A 19,820-nucleotide genomic window follows, 5' to 3' on the forward strand; every position below is an offset into this window, starting at 1 on the left:
CAACCTGCAGCTCTCAGATTTGCTATGGGGCAAGGTCAGGATCACCACAAGCCACGAATACTCACTGCAGTTGTGTACTTGTCTGGGAAATTGAGAGAGACGAAGCATATAGACGGGCCCTGTTTTCTTTGTGGTGATGGCATCTGAGCTGGCCTGGGGGAGCTGGTGGTTGTGGCACCTGGGTGCTGCTCACAGCTTTGCGTGGGGTAGCAAAACCTCCTTACCCAGGTGCTGGCGCCATGGGACCTGCCCTCCAAAACCTGTCAGCTAAAATCTCACGATGCCATGGTAGGGTTTTCTCCAGAGTGCCCACCTCCCTCCAAGGGTTGTCCCCACCAGAAGGGGTAGGGGACAACATCACCCATGGTGGGCAGCTCCTGCAGAGGCAGCTGTAGGTGCAAGGAGACCAGCACAGGTCAGCACTGAGGTGCCCCGCTCTGCCACCTACTTCTGGGGGTGGAGGTGGGTGGGGAGGGACCTGCCTGTGCAGGTCCTACCTGAATCAGGAGGAAACCTGATTCCCAGGAGCTGGAGCCCAAACCCCACAGCACCACGATCACTGCAAAAAGAAAACAGCAGAAGGGAAAGAAAGAGCCGTAAGGGAGGAAAAATCTGCTCCTCTGTGCCTGAGACATTTCAGAGGTAAGGAAACTTCACTCAAAAATAAATAAATAAATAAGTAAAACTAATTGAGCCTTGGCTTAGGAGGGGGGATTTCTGATCACTTGCATGTCATGTCATCCTGCTGCCGGTCCCAGCAGTAGTTTCACTGCACTCTTGGTTGCTCCCTTCTGATGAAGGATTGCTGTTTTCCCTGCCAGCAACAGCTTTGGCAGTGCTGTTCTTTTGGCCCGTGTAATTGTCATTTAGTATTTTCAGTGTGATTTACAAATAGCAGGAAGCTCTTCCTTGTGACTCCCCAAAGAGGTGGGATAGACATGAGCTGCTCCATCAGAGCAAACAGGGCTGCAAGTGCTTGGGATGAGCAACCCCTAATCTCAGGAGGAACCCTTAGGAGATTTACTGAAGCATGGCCTCTAAATCTTCTTGGAGATAAATGCTGATGCAGAGCATATCATGCTGAGGCCTTACCTGAAGAGTGGCTTCTTACCTGCTTTTGGGGGAGTGAATTTTGCTCCAGCTGCCCCAGTGTCCTGGCCACAGGGGGGGGATGCAGATAGCCTGGACAGATTTCTGGTGTTACTTGAGGTGCTAGAGCAGGTATTCCACCTGGTCAGCTGCTGCTGTTTGGGAGCTGTGTGGGTCTCCCACAGGTGATAGCTGCTATTCTGACACCTCTGGGGGTGTCTTCACCATCCCCAGTGGTGGGGTGTGCCTCTTCACCCTTCTGCTTGAGCACCTGAGCTTCACTGGTGGGTCCTGCATGGCCAGGGTTTGCCATTTCACAGGTTTTACAGGTACCCAGGTTTCATTACTGTAAAGCTCTTCATGACTCAGCCACACAGCAAAGCATTATCTCTTCTCACAGGCTCTTCCAAACACCCAGTTTGGTTTCTTTTGAGTTGGTTCCACCTGGAAATGGTCTGTAGATGGAGGCCAACACCAACAGCTGGTGGCACCATGTGCTGTTGGCAGCTACAGCTGCCTCTGAGGATGCTGCTCAGAGACAGTAGCAAGCAATATCCTATGCATCCTCTGGGATGCTGGACTGTAATGGTCTGTAACAGCAAGGTCAGTGTATGTGACCCAACCAACTGATCTGCTATTAGCCCAGAATGACCTCTGCCTAACCACACCTCAGGGCAATGTTTGTAACGTGCCCAGCCTGGGAGTGCTCTACCTCTGTGCTTTCTGAGCTTGTGCTTTCCTCTACCTCAGTTGAGATTTCGTGTCTTTTGTTAGATGCCCTCAGTTGTTAGGTAAATCCCTGGCCTTGCTGCAGCCCCCAGACCACTGCTGGGTGGCACTGCATGCTTCCTTGGCCAAGTTTGGCACCTCTGGATGGAGGTCATCAGAGGAGAGCTGGTTGTTACACTGTGCATGGGTTGAGCCCCCCCCCCCCCCCCCCAGCAGTGTCTGAGCATGCACTCAGCAGGAAAGCCTGTGGGTTAAAGCTTACAGTGTGCCTAATCCCTGCCACAGGATTAAGATGATATTTTCTTACCAGGAAAAGCAGCCATGATCAGTTCTAGGGATCTAGCATTAGAAACCCGAACCGCTGGGGGAGAAGCCACCTGTCCCCTGTTGCAATCCAGAACTCGTGGCTGTTTCTTGCTGACATAAGAGGATGGGGATTAACGCAGGGGGGTGAGGCAGAGGACCACATGTTCAGTGAGAAGCACCGTGCTGCCAGGGTTGGGCAGGGTGAGGAGGAGCTAGGAGCTAGGTGATCACTGCTTGCCAGACATCCCATCCTGGGAAGCCAGGGTTAGGGGAGCAGGCTGGGCAACCCCACTCCTCTGTGTGGCTGTTCCTACCCTCTGGCTCTGCTTCATGCTCTGACAAACCCCAGCAATTACAGGGTGCAGCACCTCAGAGGCAGACATTTCTACCTTTGACTGGGGCAGCGTAGCGCCAGTAATTGTCAGTTCTTGGATCTTGGAGATGATGCAGCATCCTTTGGCTGTCTTTGCATGTCCAGGCTTGGGAAGCTGTGACACAGTCTTGCATCTTCCCTGAGTCTCTGGACTTTCTATGAAAACAGCCAGAGCAATGTGATGACTGATCTGTCAGCTCAACTAAAATGCCTTGTGATGCTTCTATTTTTATTTTTATTTTTTAAACAAAACAAAACAAACAATCAAACAAGCAAAAATTCACTGTGGGAAGTGTCATTCCCTACTAGCTGCCTAAAACAAATATGTGTTTGAACATATCTGAATGCTTCCATTGCAGCGCAGGAAACTTCTTTGCTGGCTGATAGCAAAGTTTGCTTTGTGACCACCTGAAGGTTTCACAGTTAAATCCCATCCTTCCCTGGCAGTGACCGGAGACCCCAGCAGGAGCCAAGATGGCCACTGCACCAAAAGAGGCAGTAAACACTATTGCCTTGGAGGAAATCCACACGGAGGGACAAGAACCCCCCAAAGGTAGGTTTGTGTTTGCAGGACTAGAAATTTTGCTCCTCATGTAGTGGGGTAGAGGCAGGATTCTGGCACTCCAGTTACCTAAAATCTCTGCATGTGCAGCCACAGGCATCAGCTTCATACTGCTCCTCTCCCACCACAGCTGCCAGGCTTGTCTTCCACCAGCAGCAGTAGAAGAGCTGCCTGGCTTGGTTTCCATGAAATTATTATATATATATATTTTTCTTCTGAAATTCTGTTCCATTTCAGGGTTTGACCTGACCAAGTTGGAAGATAAATGTCCTGACAGAAAAATTTGTATAGCTCTGACTTTACCTAAATAAGAGCTTAAATGTATACACACACTGAAAGCTTTCTGCCAGCTCTGTTTATAAAGCCATCCCAGCCCTTGTCTTGAGCTGCTTGGTTTGCTCTTGAAATGGGGGGACAAAATGAGGAAAAAACAGGAGACAGTATGAAGCCCAGAGCCCCCAGCTGTGCCTGTTGCAGCAGCTGTGACTATTGTAGGGCCTAGGGGGCTGGGACAGTCCCCGGCCCTGGCTCACAGCACCCATGCCAGGGCAAGTTAGATGTTTCCAATCTTTCTCCTGGTACAGTTCACATAAAACATTCACATTTCATAAAGACCTGAGGAGGTACAACCTGACAATTTTTTTTATTATTATTTTTTTGTTTGTTTAATTTCTTTTGTCTCTTTCTTCCCCGTTGGTGTTACAGGGCAGAAGACATTTACGGTGGAAGAAGCTGTGGAAACCATAGGATTTGGGAGGTTCCACATTGCACTTTTCCTAATCATGGGAAGCACTGGGGTAGGTGTCTGCAGCCATCTGCACGGTACCAAAAAACAAAAACGTTCTCCTTCTTTTTGCTATTACTGTGCAATAACAACTGAAAGAACCATGCACACATATTGTAGCCCCCCTTTTTTTTTCACACATATTTTCTCAAGCAGGATTTCTGTTTTTGTCACCTTTGTCCGAAACCAACATTGGCCGAAACCAATATTGAACCTATTTCAAGGCAAAGCAGAACAAGTTGCCCCAGGTCATCCTGGCCTTACCCCTACCCTGGGTCACCGTCCCACCTTCTGAGGGTTAGGTTCAGCCTCCTGACTGCATTTTTCATGCCATTCCCTGGGCACCCAAACCTTGTGCAGTCTGACACAGGATGGCTGCCCTCCTCTCACCCTTGGCTACCTGGAAAACTTCCTAATTAACTAACTGCCAGGGTCCTAGGTTAACAGCACATCTGGTTTGGGAACCAGGGCCAGGCTGGGGTGAAGGTGTGATAGGGACATATCCATGAGCATTGCCATAGCTGAGATGGGAAGGCCTGTAACTATGAGTGAACGATGGCTTATTTCTTAACTAAAGCTAGCTGCTAGGAGCGAACAGACAACAGAGCAATGATTCTATTTTTATTTTATTTTATTTTATTTTAACTAATTTTAATTTTATTTTATTTTAGAGGTTGTCTTTGTGTTAGATGCCCAAATTCACAGCCAGGTATTTAAAATAGCAGCTTGGTTTCTGGATGCTGTTGAAGACCTTCCACTAGCACAGCTGGCTGAGTCTCTTCTGCAAGGGATGAATCTTTCCAGCCTTTCTAGACACAAGCTGTACCCAGATATCCACTTTCTAGGTGCAGCTTTGTCCCATCCTCTCCTCTCCCCATTCCTAAATGCATGTTTTCCAGACCAAACAGAGGGCTAGACCTCTGTGGAGGCACCACGGCTTCACAGGGCCTGTTTCAGCATGGTGGGACTGCTGTGGCTGCAGGCTAGCTGGGGATGAGGGCCTTCACCCCATGGGCTCCTCGCACCTTCCCTTCTTGCTAACGTGCATGCTTGTTCCCAAAGGTGGCTGAAGCCATGGAGATCATGCTAATAGCTGTCGTGTCCCCCCTCATCCGATGCGAGTGGCAGCTTCATGACTGGCAGGTGGCTCTAGTGACAACGGTGAGTGACTTGTGCTCCCCCCATGCAAGTCATCCACCACAAGGGCAGTGTCTGCAGCACCACCAGGCTTCATAACATGTTTCCCAATAGACCAGATAAATTCCAAGGCCTCCTCTCAGGGACAGGCCACAGCTTTAAAATTCCAGGAAGCAAGATGTCATGAGCACACATCCATGCCCAAAAGTGTAAAGCCAAAATGAGCCCCCAGTTCCTGACTCCAGAAATCCTTGCCACCCTTCACTTTGAGGACTGACACTATGCATAGCTCCAGCACGGCAGTTCATCCGCCTGCCTAGAAAGCATTTAGCTCACCTGCATTTTTAGAGAGCAGAGCTGCCTGGTGCTGCTGGGAACGAGCACCCCACAGCTGTCTTCCAATTCCCTGTAGATGGTGTTTTTTGGCTACATGGTCTTCAGCATAGCGCTCGGGCTCCTGGCCGACAGGTATGGACGCTGGAAGGTGAGTGGGCACCGGGGCTGTGCGTGCCCCTCCCCAGCCCTGTGACAAGCCACGAGGGGCCTGCCACCACCTGTCCCCTCCATCCCTTTGCTGTGCAGTGTCCCTGGGGAACTGCTCCCATGAGAGTCCAGGGATTTGTTGCATGGTGCTCAAAACCCTTTGGATCCACCTGAGCCCTTCCCAAAGCCTCTGGAAGGCTGGTCACTGCTCCTCCCATGGAGGAAAGCCAGACTCCATGAAAGCAGGCATCTTGGTGCCCATTCTTGGCCCTTTCCTTGCCCCTTAAGCCTGGAGCTAGCTGGCCTCTCTCTTAGCTGGCACCTGGCCTCAGAAAACTTTCAAAATAATCATTGAGCTTGGAGAGAGTGCTTGGTTTTATCACCCTAATTTTGCCCCTTGCAGATTCTGCTGCTCTCCTTCCTCTGGGGAGCCTATTTCTCCCTGCTGACCTCATTTGCCCCATCCTACATCTGGTTTGTCTTCCTGAGGACCATGGTGGGAGGCGGCGTGTCAGGCCACGCGCAGGGGTAAGGCCGTGCTTTGCACCGTGTGAGGAGCACCCTGACACCAGGTTCTGTTCGTGAAAAAGTGAGAGCATGGCTCTGCTTTCCTTCCTCCGAGGAGGCACCCAGGGGCCCGGGGGGCTGTATTCCTGGGTTTGAAGCAAGAAAGGCCCCGCAGCTCATTTTGGCTGACCTTGGCGCAGCGCCCGCCGTCTCGTGTGCTGAGCCTGATAAGCTGAGGCTGCGCGGTGACCAGGGGGGAGATGGCCAGGAAGGGGCCTCTGAGGGGGCTGGAAGTGCAGAGGAGAGCAAATTCCCACATCGCCTTAAAGAAAAACACAGTTCTGTAATGCCATTGAATCCCTGTCTGTCTACCTAAGTTGCAGTTCCCAAGGGCTCCTCAGCCCTGGGACAGAGAGGGCAGCTGGTTTGCATTAAACTAGTGACAGGGGGATTATTAAGCACACATATTGTAAAAACAATTAGACAGGTAACAGATGAGCAAAGGCTGCTTCCTTGTAAAAAAGTCACAACAATTCTGCTTAGAGTAGCAAATTCTTCCTGAACTGGTGTAAAACCTTCCCACTTAAATGAAACTTTTTGCCCTTTTGGTGCGGAAGCAGGGAGGGAGGTGTTGGGGGGTGAGGGGGAAGGAGAAATTCACAGTATTAAAAGCCACTTCACTAAGAGCCTGGCAAAATAAGAGATTTCTTTGGACTCTGTCAAGGAAACAAACGCAATGTTTCAGGTTTTTTTCCATGGTTCCTCCAAATCTGGGTTGAAACGCGGGGCAGGCAATAAAGATCCTATTCCACTTGAGGGGCTGTGGGAGGCAGAGCATTACCCTTCCTATAGCAAACCTCTCTCAGCCTTTCCCTCACCTCCCTTTCAGTCTCTGTGAATGTTGGTTGGAATGCATGATTTTTTCCAAACCCACTGCCCAGGCATGACAGCCCAAAGCAGGTTGCACTGGCCCAAGAGCCCTTTGCTGAAGTGAAGGACAGGAGGCTGGTGCTGCCACCAGTAAGAGACACCCCGTGCCCGGGTCGTGCCTCCACCAGCATCCTGGGGCTGCCTCCCTCAGAGGATGGAGGGCAAGGCCAAGCAGTTAAGGTGCTTGCAGTCCCTCCTGCTGCTGGTGCTGCACATTTTATAAAACACCTCAACAGCTCAGATGATAGAAAGAGCCAACATGGACTCTCTCCTTTCTCTTTTTTGGCCAAGGAGGGGATTTATGCCAGGCACCTTCCTGCATGTAACCTGGTGCCTTCCTGACCAAGGGCATGATGAGCAGGGTCCCCCCTCCTGGGAGCTCAGTGGTGGAAGAGGGGTGGTCCCTCTGTCTGCAGGCAGCCACATTCAATACTGGCTGAGCTGGACTGCCATTTGATCAGTGCAGATATTCTTGCTGTCTCTTTCTGCCTTATTTCCCATTTTCACTAGGCTTATCATAAAAACGGAATTTTTACCTACCAAGTACCGAGGATACATGCTGCCCTTATCCCAGGTAAGAGCCAGTATGTTACTGTTCCTTCACATCCAGAATCCCAGGAGTCCAAAGTGAGGTGGGCTGAGGAGAGGTCTCCTTGTTCAAGGGCAGCTCAACGTTTCCAATTGGTGTGTGCTGGGGGTCTCACATTGGGTAAATACAAACCTTTGAGTCTGAATGATGGTAATAATGTGTGATTAATGAGGCAGCTCCCACACGAGGCCCTGGGCTGGGTCTCTCCCTGCAGGGCCAGCATAGTTAGTCCCAAGCTAGGTCTGAGACGTGCTGGAAGGGATGTGGTCGCCTGTGGGACAAAAACCACGGTGAGCACAACTGGGGTTATTCCTTGCTCAGATTCCTGCAATGACCGCTTTATGCATGTGCAAATGATTTGTGAATGCCTCGCTGAGCCCATGAATTCATCTGGCTGTTGGAACAGAAGGGTTGGTACACAGTCTTGGTGGCAGGGGTAGTTTGTTTTTCATTATGTTTGATCCCAGGGCTTCATTACCCAAGTGTCATCAGAAACACAGAAGTTTATAAAAAAGAACAATCTTGGATTTCTCCCCAGAAACGTGTTATTTCTGCCCACAGATTACTCATGAACTTGCTGTGGCTTTTGCGAGTTTGTTTGTGATTTGTACTGCTGGAACTCCTTTGTGTGGTCCCCTGAAAGGGACATTTCTCCGGATGGCAACAAGTGAACTGCAGGGAGGAAAGTACTTGCAGATCTGGGGCCAGATTCTCCACTGGTATAACTCAGCACTGGAGACCCACCAACTTTCAGCAGTGCAAATCTTGCCCCTTTTTGCCTTTGGGGCTTGTAAATCTGCTGCTTCCCCACAGAGATTCAGACAAGAGAAAAATTCACAGTCCTGATCATTAGCAGAGAAGTGACTGGAAGGACAAATGAGGCTTTAAGTACAATAGCAGCTACAGCACGTTATCTGTTTTCATCCAGAGATAATTTCTTTCCCTCTTTCCTTCAACCTAAACTCAGCTTCTCTGACAGCCTCAGGATAGCTCAGTTTGAACTGCAGCTTTCCCCCAAACAGAACCCCTCTTATCCAGGGAATGAAATCAGAAGGGATGAAAATAAGCAAAACGTTGTCATGTTAACCCCTCCTTTTCCTTTGGAAAGGTGTTCTGGTTGGCAGGATCCTTGTTAATCATTGGCCTGGCATCAGTGGTGAACCCAACCATCGGCTGGCGGTGGTTGATCAGAATTGCCTCCATCCCCGGCATCATTCTCATCCTGGTGTTCAAGGTAGGAAAAGCCTCTCTCCCCATTCACCACTGCACCACCACTGACCTGGCATGTCCCCAGGAAGCAAGAGACGTCACCCTCCACTGTGTCAGCCAACCACATCTGCCCCAGCTCTGCTCTTCAGAAATACTGACCTCAGACATGAGGACTGTCTTATTTCTGTAGAGTGACATGGAAAATCCCTACTCCTAGCGCTCGTGGGCAGGATGGGTGGCTGTGGGCACTGTGGGCTGGTAGGAGATGGGCAGAAGGGCTTTCTAAAACTGCTCTGCTTTCAGTTCATCCCTGAGTCGGCACGGTACAACGTGTCCACGGGGAACACGGCGGCTGCCCTAGCCACACTGAGGAGGATAGCCGAGATAAACCGGGCGGCGATGCCCGAGGGGGTGCTGCAGGAGCCCCCCAAGGTAAGCCCAGCCTGCAGTGCTGCCTGGAGACATGGGGGTTGCAGAGGGCATGAAAAGCGCTGTCAGGATTTTTTGTATTTACTGATTTTGCACTGCTTGTCATGTTTTGCTTAGCTATCCACAATATTTTAGGACAGTGGGACCTTCCCCTTATCTGCTTAACATATTCCCCACTGTCATGCCACTGTTATGCCAGCACAATCACTTTTGAATATGCAAGCTTAGTGGAATTTTCCATTGCGAAAACACAACTTTATTTCTCACACTACCACCACTGGATCTTCCCAGAGTATCCCCAGCACCAGAAGACGCAAGACCTGTTCCTTGGGGTCCCACTGGGTGTCGTGACCATGGGACAAAGGTCCCACCTGCAAGTCCCAGAGCCTTTCCCAGCCCCTGGCCTTGCTTGCGGGCTGGCTCCCAGCATCCCTGGTCCCTGCAAGTGGAGCCAGAGAGGCAGAGCAGAGGAGGACATTTCAGAGCTGCCACCATTTCCAACTCTTTAAGGAGGCTGAACAGCTCAGGAGCTGATCGCTTCTCGTGTCCAGGGCCTCAAAGTTATAATCCAGCTCTTTTAAGTCCCTTCCCTGGACCTCTTTGCAGCTTATTTAATCCCACAGGCACCAAGCATTGTCCTCAGCAATTCATGCAAGATGTATTGTATTGGACTTAATTAGGATTAAAGCTTTGCTGTAGTTTAATTGAATTTATGTAATGGAACCACATTGGCCATGCACAGGGTTTTTGTCAGTTGTTCACCCTCCAAGGCTTCAATAATAATAATAACAATAATAATAGTAATAATAACAACAATAATAATAAATGCAACCCCAAAACTATACCTGTTTTCTCAGGCATGTGGGGGCCAAGGTGGGGGTGCGCAGGGTTCTCCTCCTCCCCTCCATCCTTTGCAGCACGCCCTCCTGCAGACATCCTCTGGGAAGAGGGGCTTCCTCTCCAGAGGGCTGGTGAGGTACAGTACACCTGGGACAAAGGTGCTGGCACCTGGGCACCAGCTGCTGCCACAGAGCTCTTGCCCTGGTGTAAAAGATGGCTTTTAAGCAAACTTTTCTACCACTTAATTTGCAGGAAAGAAGAGGAAGGTTCAAAGACCTCATGCATCCCAAATACCTAAGAACCACTCTGCAGATATGGATCATATGGTATTTTTTTTCTTTCTTTTTTTTTCCCCTCTTGCTTATCAGCTCCCCAGGTGGCTTTGTCAATGAGCAGCAGGAGAGCTCACATCTGCCCACTGTGCATACCACATGTACCCTCAGTTTGGTTTCACTTCATGTTGCCAGCTTGTTCATCCAGAGAGCAGGACAAATGCATGGCTTCACAGGCCAGCCCACGTATCAGTGAGACAGGGCTCAAACAGAAACTCATTAACTGGTACACTGCCACTGGCTGAGGAAAATTAAGACTGAAGACAGACGAATTTCATTTGCCATGTTCCCAGTAGCTGTATGCATGGGTAATATATGTTTCATTGGCTGTGCTGTCTGGAATGGAAATGTATAAATAATGGGTCCGTGGGAACTCATTGACCCAAAATCTTGCTAAGTCAGGCTTTGAATATTTTATGTTTTTCCCTCAACTTGTGTGAGCATTATGAAATATCTTTTTGTTTTTAATCCTTCTTTCTCTCCTACTCCCCCGGGAGCCACTGGCGCGTTCTCAGGTTTGCATCCCCATCCCTTCATGCCCTCAGCATCCCCCATGTCCCCAGGCAACTAATTTCATAGCCTGCATTCTGGAGCTTGTTTCTGAAACTGCCAGGGGGGGTTAAAAAAAATAATAAAAAAAAGGAAAAAATTACTTAGCCTGCTTATGATTAGGCATATGCTGAATTACTCGATAATGACACAGTGAGGCTGCCACCACCAGTGGCCTGTTCTTGACAGCGAGCCAGGGTGCGGTGTGAGTCTCTCCAGCAGGATAATGAAAATTCCTTCTGAAAATCACTATGAAGGAAGGATGAGGAATATAACACTTGGGCAGTGTTTTTATGTGATGTATTTGATCTGCAAGCACTGGGGTCTGCTTTAGGAACTCCCTCCAGGCAGGGGCAGTTTGGAAGCCTCTCCACACACAGACCAGAATAAGATAAGGGACTAAAGTGACATGCTCTCCCTGCCATGACCACAGTGCACAGCCTGAAAGTAGCAGGAAGTGGGGTGGATATTGGGACAACTTGTTCCCAGCTGGATCACCACAGCTCCTGCCCAGAGGCAGCAATGCTTTGCAAAGCTGTAGCCAACAACCAGCATTTATGGAGGAGCTGAGAGATGTAGGAGCATTTCCTTCATTTGAAAGTGGAGCAGGAAAGTGGCAATGTGGGCTGTGAACATCTGGCCAGAGCAGTAGTGTTAATGTCAGAAAGTGACTCACTGCATCGGGACTACCAATTACAAATGAGCAAGCTCTTGGCATTAATTGCTTAACAACAGCCTGTAGACTTCATGGCTTCTTCAAATCCTTTCCCTGGGGTATCGCAGCAATGATGGGAAGGGGAAAAGACCACGTGCAAATGCAGCATTGCACCCTGCTTTCTCAGAGTGTTTGTGGGGCAGTGGAAATGCAGGCATGAGCTTCACCCTCATCGGGGTGCTTGGCAGTCCAGGTGTCCTGCTGCACAGCAAAACCCAGCACTAATGGGCAAGCAATCAGAGAGCTAAGAGCCAGGGTGGGGTCCTCCGAGGAAGGGAGGTGTGTGGACATGTGTGGCAGTGCTCTGCCATGTGCTGGGTGCCTGCTGACCTGGTGGGTGCCCGCATCACCGCTGGGCTCAGGCTCATAGGGGTGCCCATCCTGCAGCACCACGGTGCAGGGAGAGTCCCAGGGTACCCGAAGCCTGCTGCATTTCAGTGCCAGAGCGTTTCCTCACCTTCCCTGTCAATGTCCCCGTTCCTCCCCGCAGGCTTGGCATAGCTTTCGCTTATTACGGAGTCATCTTGGCCAGCGCTGAGCTGCTGGAGCGGGACCTGAGCTGTGGCTCCACAGCACCAATGGGGGAGGACCCAGGCCCTGTCTCGGAGGAGAGCCGCAGCCCCTGCCACTGCCGCCCGTTTGGCCCTTCTGCGTACCAGACCATGATCATCAGCACCGCTGGGGAGATCGCGCGTAACCTCCTCTCCCCTCCCCGCCCTTCCAGGCCCTCTTTGCCACCAGCTCGTGCTCACTATGCTGTGCTGCTTGCTGAGCACCCGGAGATGTCCTGCAGGGTTAAATGTCCTCAGCCTTGCTGGCGAGTGCCAGGCACCAGCTCCTCACAAAGGGGAGCCTGTGACATGGGCCATGGGGACAGATGGCAGGTTTTGGGTACAGGGAGGGCACTACAGGGTTTGCACATTTTGTAGAGTATTCAGTAGGTGCTGAGGATGCAGAGAGGTATTTTTGAGTCACACTGCATAAGGCCTTGAAGTCTGTAGAGACAAATGATCATTACAAGTATGTCACCTAACATTTTATGCTTCTCCTTTCTGCCTCACAGTAAATCCTGTGAACATCCTCGGCATCAACTTCCTCGGAAGACGCCTGAGCCTGTGTATCACCATGGGATGTACGGCGCTCTTCTTTCTTCTCCTTAATATCTGCACCTCCAGGTAGTCACCATCAGCATGCGGGTGCTGTTGGGCGTGGGTGCACCTTCCCCGACATGCTGCTTTCTAGTACAGTCTGAGAAAGTAAAAATCATGTGAACAACATCCACTAGAAAGTATAATCACTCTTATTTTTTCTTTTATTATTATTATTATTATATTTTTTTAGCTGTGGTAGCTATGTCTCTTCTAACTTGTAGAGCCAGACACTTCAGAAAGAGCTCAGGGCTTCAAGGGAAAGGTTTTGTGAGTGCTGTAATTATCAGGCTGGTTAGGGGGGGATTTCCAAAAGTTCCCTCTCAAGATAGCAGAGTCTAACAGCTGGAAGTCGGGGGGGCTTCAAGTTAAAGTCTGCTTTAAGCTGTCTGGGAGCCTGGCAGCACCGTGGGCCCTGGGAGCTGGAGTGGGAGGCTGCAAATAGCATTAAGGTAAACGAACCCCTGTCAGGAGGCTTACAGTCACCAACTTGGGTACCAACCTCTTTGCTGCTATTACTATTATTATTTTCAGTTTTCTCTGCCTTAACTCTAGCCTGAGCACAGCCAGCATGTTTGCTTGCAGCTTCCTTATAGAAATAGCAAACATGGCCTGCCAACGGACTAGAAAAAGATTACACTTGTCAGCAATCAACTTTTCCTTATTTTAAAAGCCTTATCACAGAGAGTACATTAGGTTGCGTCTCTGTTGATCACTGTTCAGTGACACTAACTATTTGCCCTATGCTGCTTCCTCTTTAGTGCAGGCATGACTGGTTTTCTCTTTGTGCTTCGTGCCTTGGTTTCAGCAAACTTCAACACCATCTACATTTACACTGCAGAGGTGGGTCCTTCGGCAAGTACTTGAAGCTGCTCTGGGGCATGAAAGCCCATTTGCCAATGCTGCTATATTTCCTGACCAGTTAGTCATCTTTCTTGAACTGTCTCTTGCTTCCTGACCACACTTTTCATGTATGAGATAAGAGAAGGAATCAGAAAACTGGTTGGAGATGAGAAGAGCAGGAGGGACATGAATGCCCTACTGAGCCACCTGTTGGTCAGCTACTACTAAATGTGATTTTTGAGGATGTTGTTTATGGACATCTTCCAGAAATCTCCATCTTACCCCTTGCTATCCCTCTCAAGTTAGATAATAGGCTACCACTGAAAGGAACCTTTGCCAGCACTTAAGGGACTGATGTAGTTAGTATATTGAGTTACACATATAAATATATTTATTTATTTATGTTATCACCTAATGGAATTATTGTGTTCTGTCTAGAAATAGTTTTAATTCTTCAGAGAGCTTCTCCTTCATACAACTTTGGAGCAATGAGTTCTGTAGTTTCGCACATAGTTTTCATTTAAAAAACACCACTGTGTGAAATTTAATGTATTGACTTTCAGATTGAGTAAAGTGATAAAAAGTTAATAGCCGTAGCTACCTGGGTTGGCCTGATAGTGTGCCGTACTTTTAATAGCACACTGTACTTACTCATGCACTAGACTTGAATAAATACCAGCTTTTAATAGTGCAGAATCAGATGCTGTTGATGCGAAGACCATTGCTGGAATAGCCATATGATAAACCACCAATACATGCAATTTAATTGAGGATCAAAACCAAACTTAGAAATGCCCTTCCCGGCCACATGCCTGGACTCTTCTTGAATTACCTTACATCCTCTGGCTTGGACCAGTAAAATATTTAAACAAAGGCTTAAATGACAAAGGCTAAAAAGCCTAAAATCTATTGACATTAATGGGATGTAACTAAAGTTAAGCAAAGCACATACTTAAGTGTTTTATTGGCACAGGTATTATGAAAATATGAGATATGAAAAAGAAAATACGCAAAGCATGTTCTTCTAAGCCTGGAGGTTTCTTAATGGCATTTCATTTTCTTTTTCCTCATTCTAAACAAAGGTGTTGTTACAAATAAATAGGCTGTCTTGAAGGCTGCAGACAATATCCTTTTTTGTGCTTTCCAGATACAGGGCCTAGCACCCAGCCTACAGTCTGTGACTTTGACCTGAGCAGCTCAGTGTAACTGGAAGAAAGGTGTGTCTGTCACCCTAAGCCTCTACTTTGGGCAAGAAATGGCAGATTTGTAATGGCACAAATAAGACACAAAGGAACCTTTAATTCTTTTTATATCTTATCCCCCTGGCTGCCCTTGAAAATGCAATGGGGCTCTCTGAAGAAAAAAAAAAAAAAAAAAAAAAAAGGAAAAAGGGGACACATATCACAGAACATTGTTGTGTTAACCCTATTTCCTTCTGGCCTGTTTTAGGTTTATCCCACTACGATGCGAGCTCTGGGGATGGGAACAAGTGGATCATTGTGCCGTGTTGGAGCGATGGTGGCACCATTTATATCACAAGTAAGAGCATAGTTGATAATGTTGGTAAAATCTTGAGGCAAGCATTGTTATCAAATACACAGACATATGCTCCTGAAGTTCACAAAAAAGGGTGAGGCACTCAATCTAGTTGGTGGTGTTTTTTTCCAACTCATTAGTTCTTTATCTGACATTTATAGAGTATTTTGGGGGTCTTTGCCAGATGTAGATCTGGAGTAATATCTTCCCAGAGCTTAGATTGCTAGAATTTGTTGCTTTCTGAAAACTCTTAGATTCACCAGACAGATCATTTTTCTGGCCGTTGCTTTGTTTCTCAGGTGTTTGTAACCCATCATCCACTCTTTAATTCCCAATTAACTGCTGGGACCCAAAACCAAACTGATGTTTGAGCTGTTGTTTTTTTATCTGCAGGTTCTTATGAGTGCTTCTTTCCTTGGGGCCCTGTGTCTTTTCTCATCTGTGTGTGCTGTGTGTGCAATCTCTGCGTTCACACTGCCCATTGAGACCAAGGGCAGGGCACTGCAGGTTTGTATTGCCAGTCCAGGAATTCCTGCAACCTAAAGGCTATTTAGAAACTAGTAGATTTTGATTCAGACAGAAAGCACCCCAAACTCTTCTGAGGGTTCATAAGCCAAAATAAAGACTGACAGATAAACAGAGGAAGGTGCTGTCATAGCAACTTAAAGCACTGTAACCCCAGTTGCCTCATCTCATTTCTTATGTAAGAACAAACAAGAATGCCAGTCCTAACCCCAGCTCCCTCATGGCAGCATGTTAACCTAAATTAGTGTAAGCACTTCTTTGTCCCAGCTTGAAACTGCTGTGCATATTCTGCTCTGCCTCTGTTGCATGCAGAGATAGTAGCACATACAAGTAATACCTTAAACTACTAAAGCCACTTCTACATCAAATTCAAGTAAATGCCCCAGCAGCATCAGCCCTTTAACCTAAACCCGTGTGACTAGTGTTTCTTATAAGGCTTCAGAGGCAGTCAGCCAAAACACTACGCACAAAGATTAAGAAGGAATGTCAGCTTAAACTCTGATAGCCTCCCATGGCCAAGTAGCACTGATTTAATTACTAGAGGTGGTGAGCAATTCTGTGGTTACAGGCAATTCAGCTCTACCAGCATGGAAATTTTCATATCATGCAGGAGGCAGGTCTGCATCACTCTGCACGTTCCTCTGCAGTCTTAACCTGTAAACCAGAAGACCATGGGCTAGGTAATCCAAATTCTTTAGCAACCTAGGGCCAGACAGATGTTTGGCCAAACTGCTTTTTGTGGGATTCAGGACCAGACTTGAAATATATATGCATATACATGCATTATATGCATACAGACATGCACACTGAATTTCATTGGGTCACATCTCCGGTTTCCCACAGGTGTGTGGGACAGTTAACCTTAGAGATTTTGGAAAATAAACATATTAATCATTGCCTGCCTCTTAAAATGCACGTCTTTTAGAAATATGGACTCATGTTTTTATGCCATTTTAAAATATCTATATGATATTCTGTAAATGACTATAAAAAAATATAAAAGCTTAAGCTTTAAGTGAAATTTAATAAGTTTTAAGAAATTTAAGTGGACAAAACAACTCATTTTTCTCTTGTGGGTGAAATTCAACCTCATGCACAGATGCCAGGGACCCACAATCCCTCAACTGGTTGGATCTACAAAAATTACTAAGCAAATGCTTATTTAAAACTGCTTTAAACATAAAAGGAAACCTCTGATTCAGGTACAGATAGATTAATTTTGGCTAGTAGTGGCTGAGATAAATGGGAATGTAATGATTCCTTAATGGAAGGGGCTCTTCCCCTGCAAATGTAATAGCATTATTACTTGCTACAAGTAAGAGTAATAAGCTCCAGTTGCTGGCCTTCACATGCACAAGTGAAAAGGACATAAAAATAAAAATCTGTAGATCCAGTTGTGTACTACAAGAAGCCACCATTAGGTCATATATTCAGATCGGTTATTCTTCTCTAGAGGTCATGTCAGAGATTGTATTTGTGTACGTAATGTCATTCAGGCGTTGCTGAATCATGACTGTTGAATGTTCCAAGGGCTTCACAGAGCAGTCATCTAATCCATTCTGAAGTTTAAATGCACAATGTAAAAGCTCTTGAACAAGGAAATGTTTAATCCTAAAGCTCCAAACAATAGATGTGTAACTCAACACTAGATCTAAGTGAAACAACTGAATGAAACACATGTAGGAAACTTTTTATGGAATCTGAACAATGACATTTAAAAAAACATACTGTCCGTTGTCTGGATGGAGACCAGTGAGGAGGTGTCCACCGAGGGTCCGTATTGGGACTGGAACTGTTCAGTATCTTCATTGGTGACACAGGCAGTGGGATTCAGTGCACCCTCAAGTTTGACACCAAGTCAAATGGTGCAGTTGATGCTCTACAGGGAAGGGATGCCATCCAGAGGGACCTGAGAGGTGGGCCAGTGTGAAGCTCATGAAGTTCAACAAGGCCAAGTGCGAGGCCCTGCACCTGGGTTGGGGCAATCCCAAACATCAGTACAGACTGGGGGATGAATGGACTGAGAGCAGCTCTGCAGAGGACTTGGGGGTCCTGGGGGATGAAAAGCCTGACGTGAACAGACAATGTGTGCTTGCAGCCCTGAAAGCCAACCATACCCTGGGCTGCATTGAAAGAAGGCCAGCAGGTCGCAGGAGGTGATTCTTCTCTGTTCTCATGAGACCCCACACAGAGTACTGCAATAGGTTCTGGGGACCCCAGCATAAGAAGGACGTGAAAGGAGGGTCATAAAAACAATCAGAGGGCTGGAACACATTTCCTATCAAGAAAGACTGAGGGAGTTAGGGTTATTTAGCACAGAGAAGGGTTCAGGGTGATGTTACCATCACTATGTGTAACATTAAGACAAGTGGTAATGGTTTTAATCTGGAAAAGGGGAGATTAGATAAAAAGAAGAAATTGTTCAGTTGCTCACTGTGAGGGTGGTGAGGCACTGGAACAGGTTGCCCAGAGAAGTTGTGGAAGAAGCCCCATCCCTGGAGGTCTTCAAGGCCAGGCTGGATGAGACTTCAGGCAGAAGGTAGGTCCCTACCCAGGGCAGTGGTTGGAACTAGTTTATCTTTAAATTCCCTTCCACCCCAAACCATTCCATGATTCTATTCTGTATCTGTCTCAGGTTATTAGGACAGCATCAGTCTACACTCAAAATAGCCATGAGGATTGCCTATCAGAGGCAAGAATTTTTGGACACATAACCAAGTGGATACTCTTCTGTATGCATTTTTGTTTGTTTTCATGTGCATTCTATTAATTTTTTGTTTTGATTTTTCCCATTTCTTAGCAAGTAAAATGAAAGCATGTATTTGATGATAGAGTGGAAGAGACGTTTGGAAGCTGTCATTTCCTGTGAGCTGCATTTGATGGTGATTGCTTCTCCACACCCTTTCCATCATAAAAAAAGAAAAAGGTAACTGGAACAGTGTAAAAGCTATGATTTGCATAGACAAAGGGCAACTTCCTCAAGTATATTCCCTTTCCTGTGATTCAATAAAAAGATGCTTTCTACTGATCCTGTGAGGCAAGATGAAGACTGTTTACCACTAGTGCTAATAGTAGTGCCAGTGTCATGTTGCAAAAAAATGGAAAACCACCACCGTCATCATTGCTTCAAGGAACTGAGGCAAAGAAAAAAATACATGAAGTAGACAGGGGCTTCACAATAGCAGCTTGAAAGAACACGTTACTTACCTTTAAAAAACAAAATAGCACTCCTCAAATATTGGTGCGTACATCATAAAGAAGTTAATTTTAACATCTCAAACATCATTGCATGGGCAATTTCTGAAGGTTCTTAGGGTGGCATCCGAAATCACAAGACAAAAGTTGAGTCTGACCTTTCCAGTGGGTTATTTAAACAGGGATGTGTTCAAACAGTTTACTGAAATAATTTTCTTATCCTCATACCCACTCACCCACATGCCTGATGGTAGCACACAGATGAGGATCTCAGGAGGCAGCTGGCAAGCACAGCTTACCACAACTTTAAGGTCCTTGAAGACCTACCTAATGGCTTTCTGTACCAAAGCATCCGTGTCCTGACAGCAGCTGTGGCAAGCTGGCACAGAGCTAGCCTGACCCATCTCACTTAAGATGGCATGCCAGTGAAGCACACAAATCACACGCTCATCTGGACATTCAGATCTAACAGTGATGGTCTGAATGGCCAGCTGCCACAGCTCCCCAGTTAATGCAAGAGTAAGCCAGCGGGCTGGCTGCCCAGGAGCCTGACTGACTTCTCAGGCAACTAGCACCTGCACTGCTTATGCAACTAGCAAGGAAACAAGAACAATATGTTAGAGCATGCCTGTTTTTGTTTTTAAATATTTTTCTTATGAAAATACACCTGAAGCTTGATGAAAAGGGGAAATAGACTGATGTAAGGTAATTCCTTAGCTACTTTCCCACCTCCAGCTCAGGAGGATTTTTTTTTATTGTCTCTGTTTTGAACTATAGTGCTGTGAAGTTTGAATGAAAACCAGACTATGGAAGAGTCTTATAGCTCACTCACACTCCTCAACAAAATAGAGCATGAGGTTGTAGGTTGGTTAGTTTTTTTTGTTTGTTTGGTTGGTTTTGTTTTGAATAAACTATTTTTAATTTGTTCAAGTGCTGGCTGCATGATTTCAAAGTTTTCTGTTTTGAAGTGAAAAATCAGAAGCAGAGAGAGAAGCAAGTGGACTGCAAGT

General features: G+C 47.1%; 1 protein-coding gene across 4 annotated transcripts; it reads left to right on the forward strand.

Moving 5' to 3' along the window:
- Positions 1 to 2,966: 2,966 nt before the first annotated feature.
- Positions 2,967 to 18,511, forward strand: SVOPL (SVOP like). 4 transcript variants are annotated; one of them, XM_035342445.1, is made up of 15 exons: positions 2,967 to 3,050; positions 3,765 to 3,856; positions 4,906 to 5,004; positions 5,393 to 5,464; positions 5,867 to 5,991; positions 7,411 to 7,474; positions 8,598 to 8,723; positions 9,002 to 9,130; positions 10,220 to 10,293; positions 12,054 to 12,256; positions 12,627 to 12,738; positions 13,473 to 13,554; positions 15,004 to 15,093; positions 15,484 to 15,597; positions 18,416 to 18,511. In XM_035342445.1, the coding sequence occupies exons 1-15, from the start codon at positions 2,972 to 2,974 to the stop codon at positions 18,425 to 18,427; spliced, it is 1,473 nt and encodes a 490-aa protein (XP_035198336.1). In that variant the 5' UTR covers positions 2,967 to 2,971; the 3' UTR covers positions 18,428 to 18,511. The 4 variants fall into 4 exon arrangements, with proteins under 4 accessions (XP_035198336.1, XP_035198353.1, XP_035198343.1 ...); XM_035342462.1 differs by having other exon boundaries at positions 13,478 to 13,554; XM_035342452.1 differs by lacking the exons at positions 15,484 to 15,597; positions 18,416 to 18,511 and having other exon boundaries at positions 13,478 to 13,554; positions 15,004 to 15,435.
- Positions 18,512 to 19,820: the final 1,309 nt, after the last annotated feature.

The sequence above is a fragment of the Oxyura jamaicensis genome, chromosome 1 (assembly GCF_011077185.1).
Source record: "Oxyura jamaicensis isolate SHBP4307 breed ruddy duck chromosome 1, BPBGC_Ojam_1.0, whole genome shotgun sequence".
NCBI lineage: Eukaryota > Metazoa > Chordata > Aves > Anseriformes > Anatidae > Oxyura > Oxyura jamaicensis.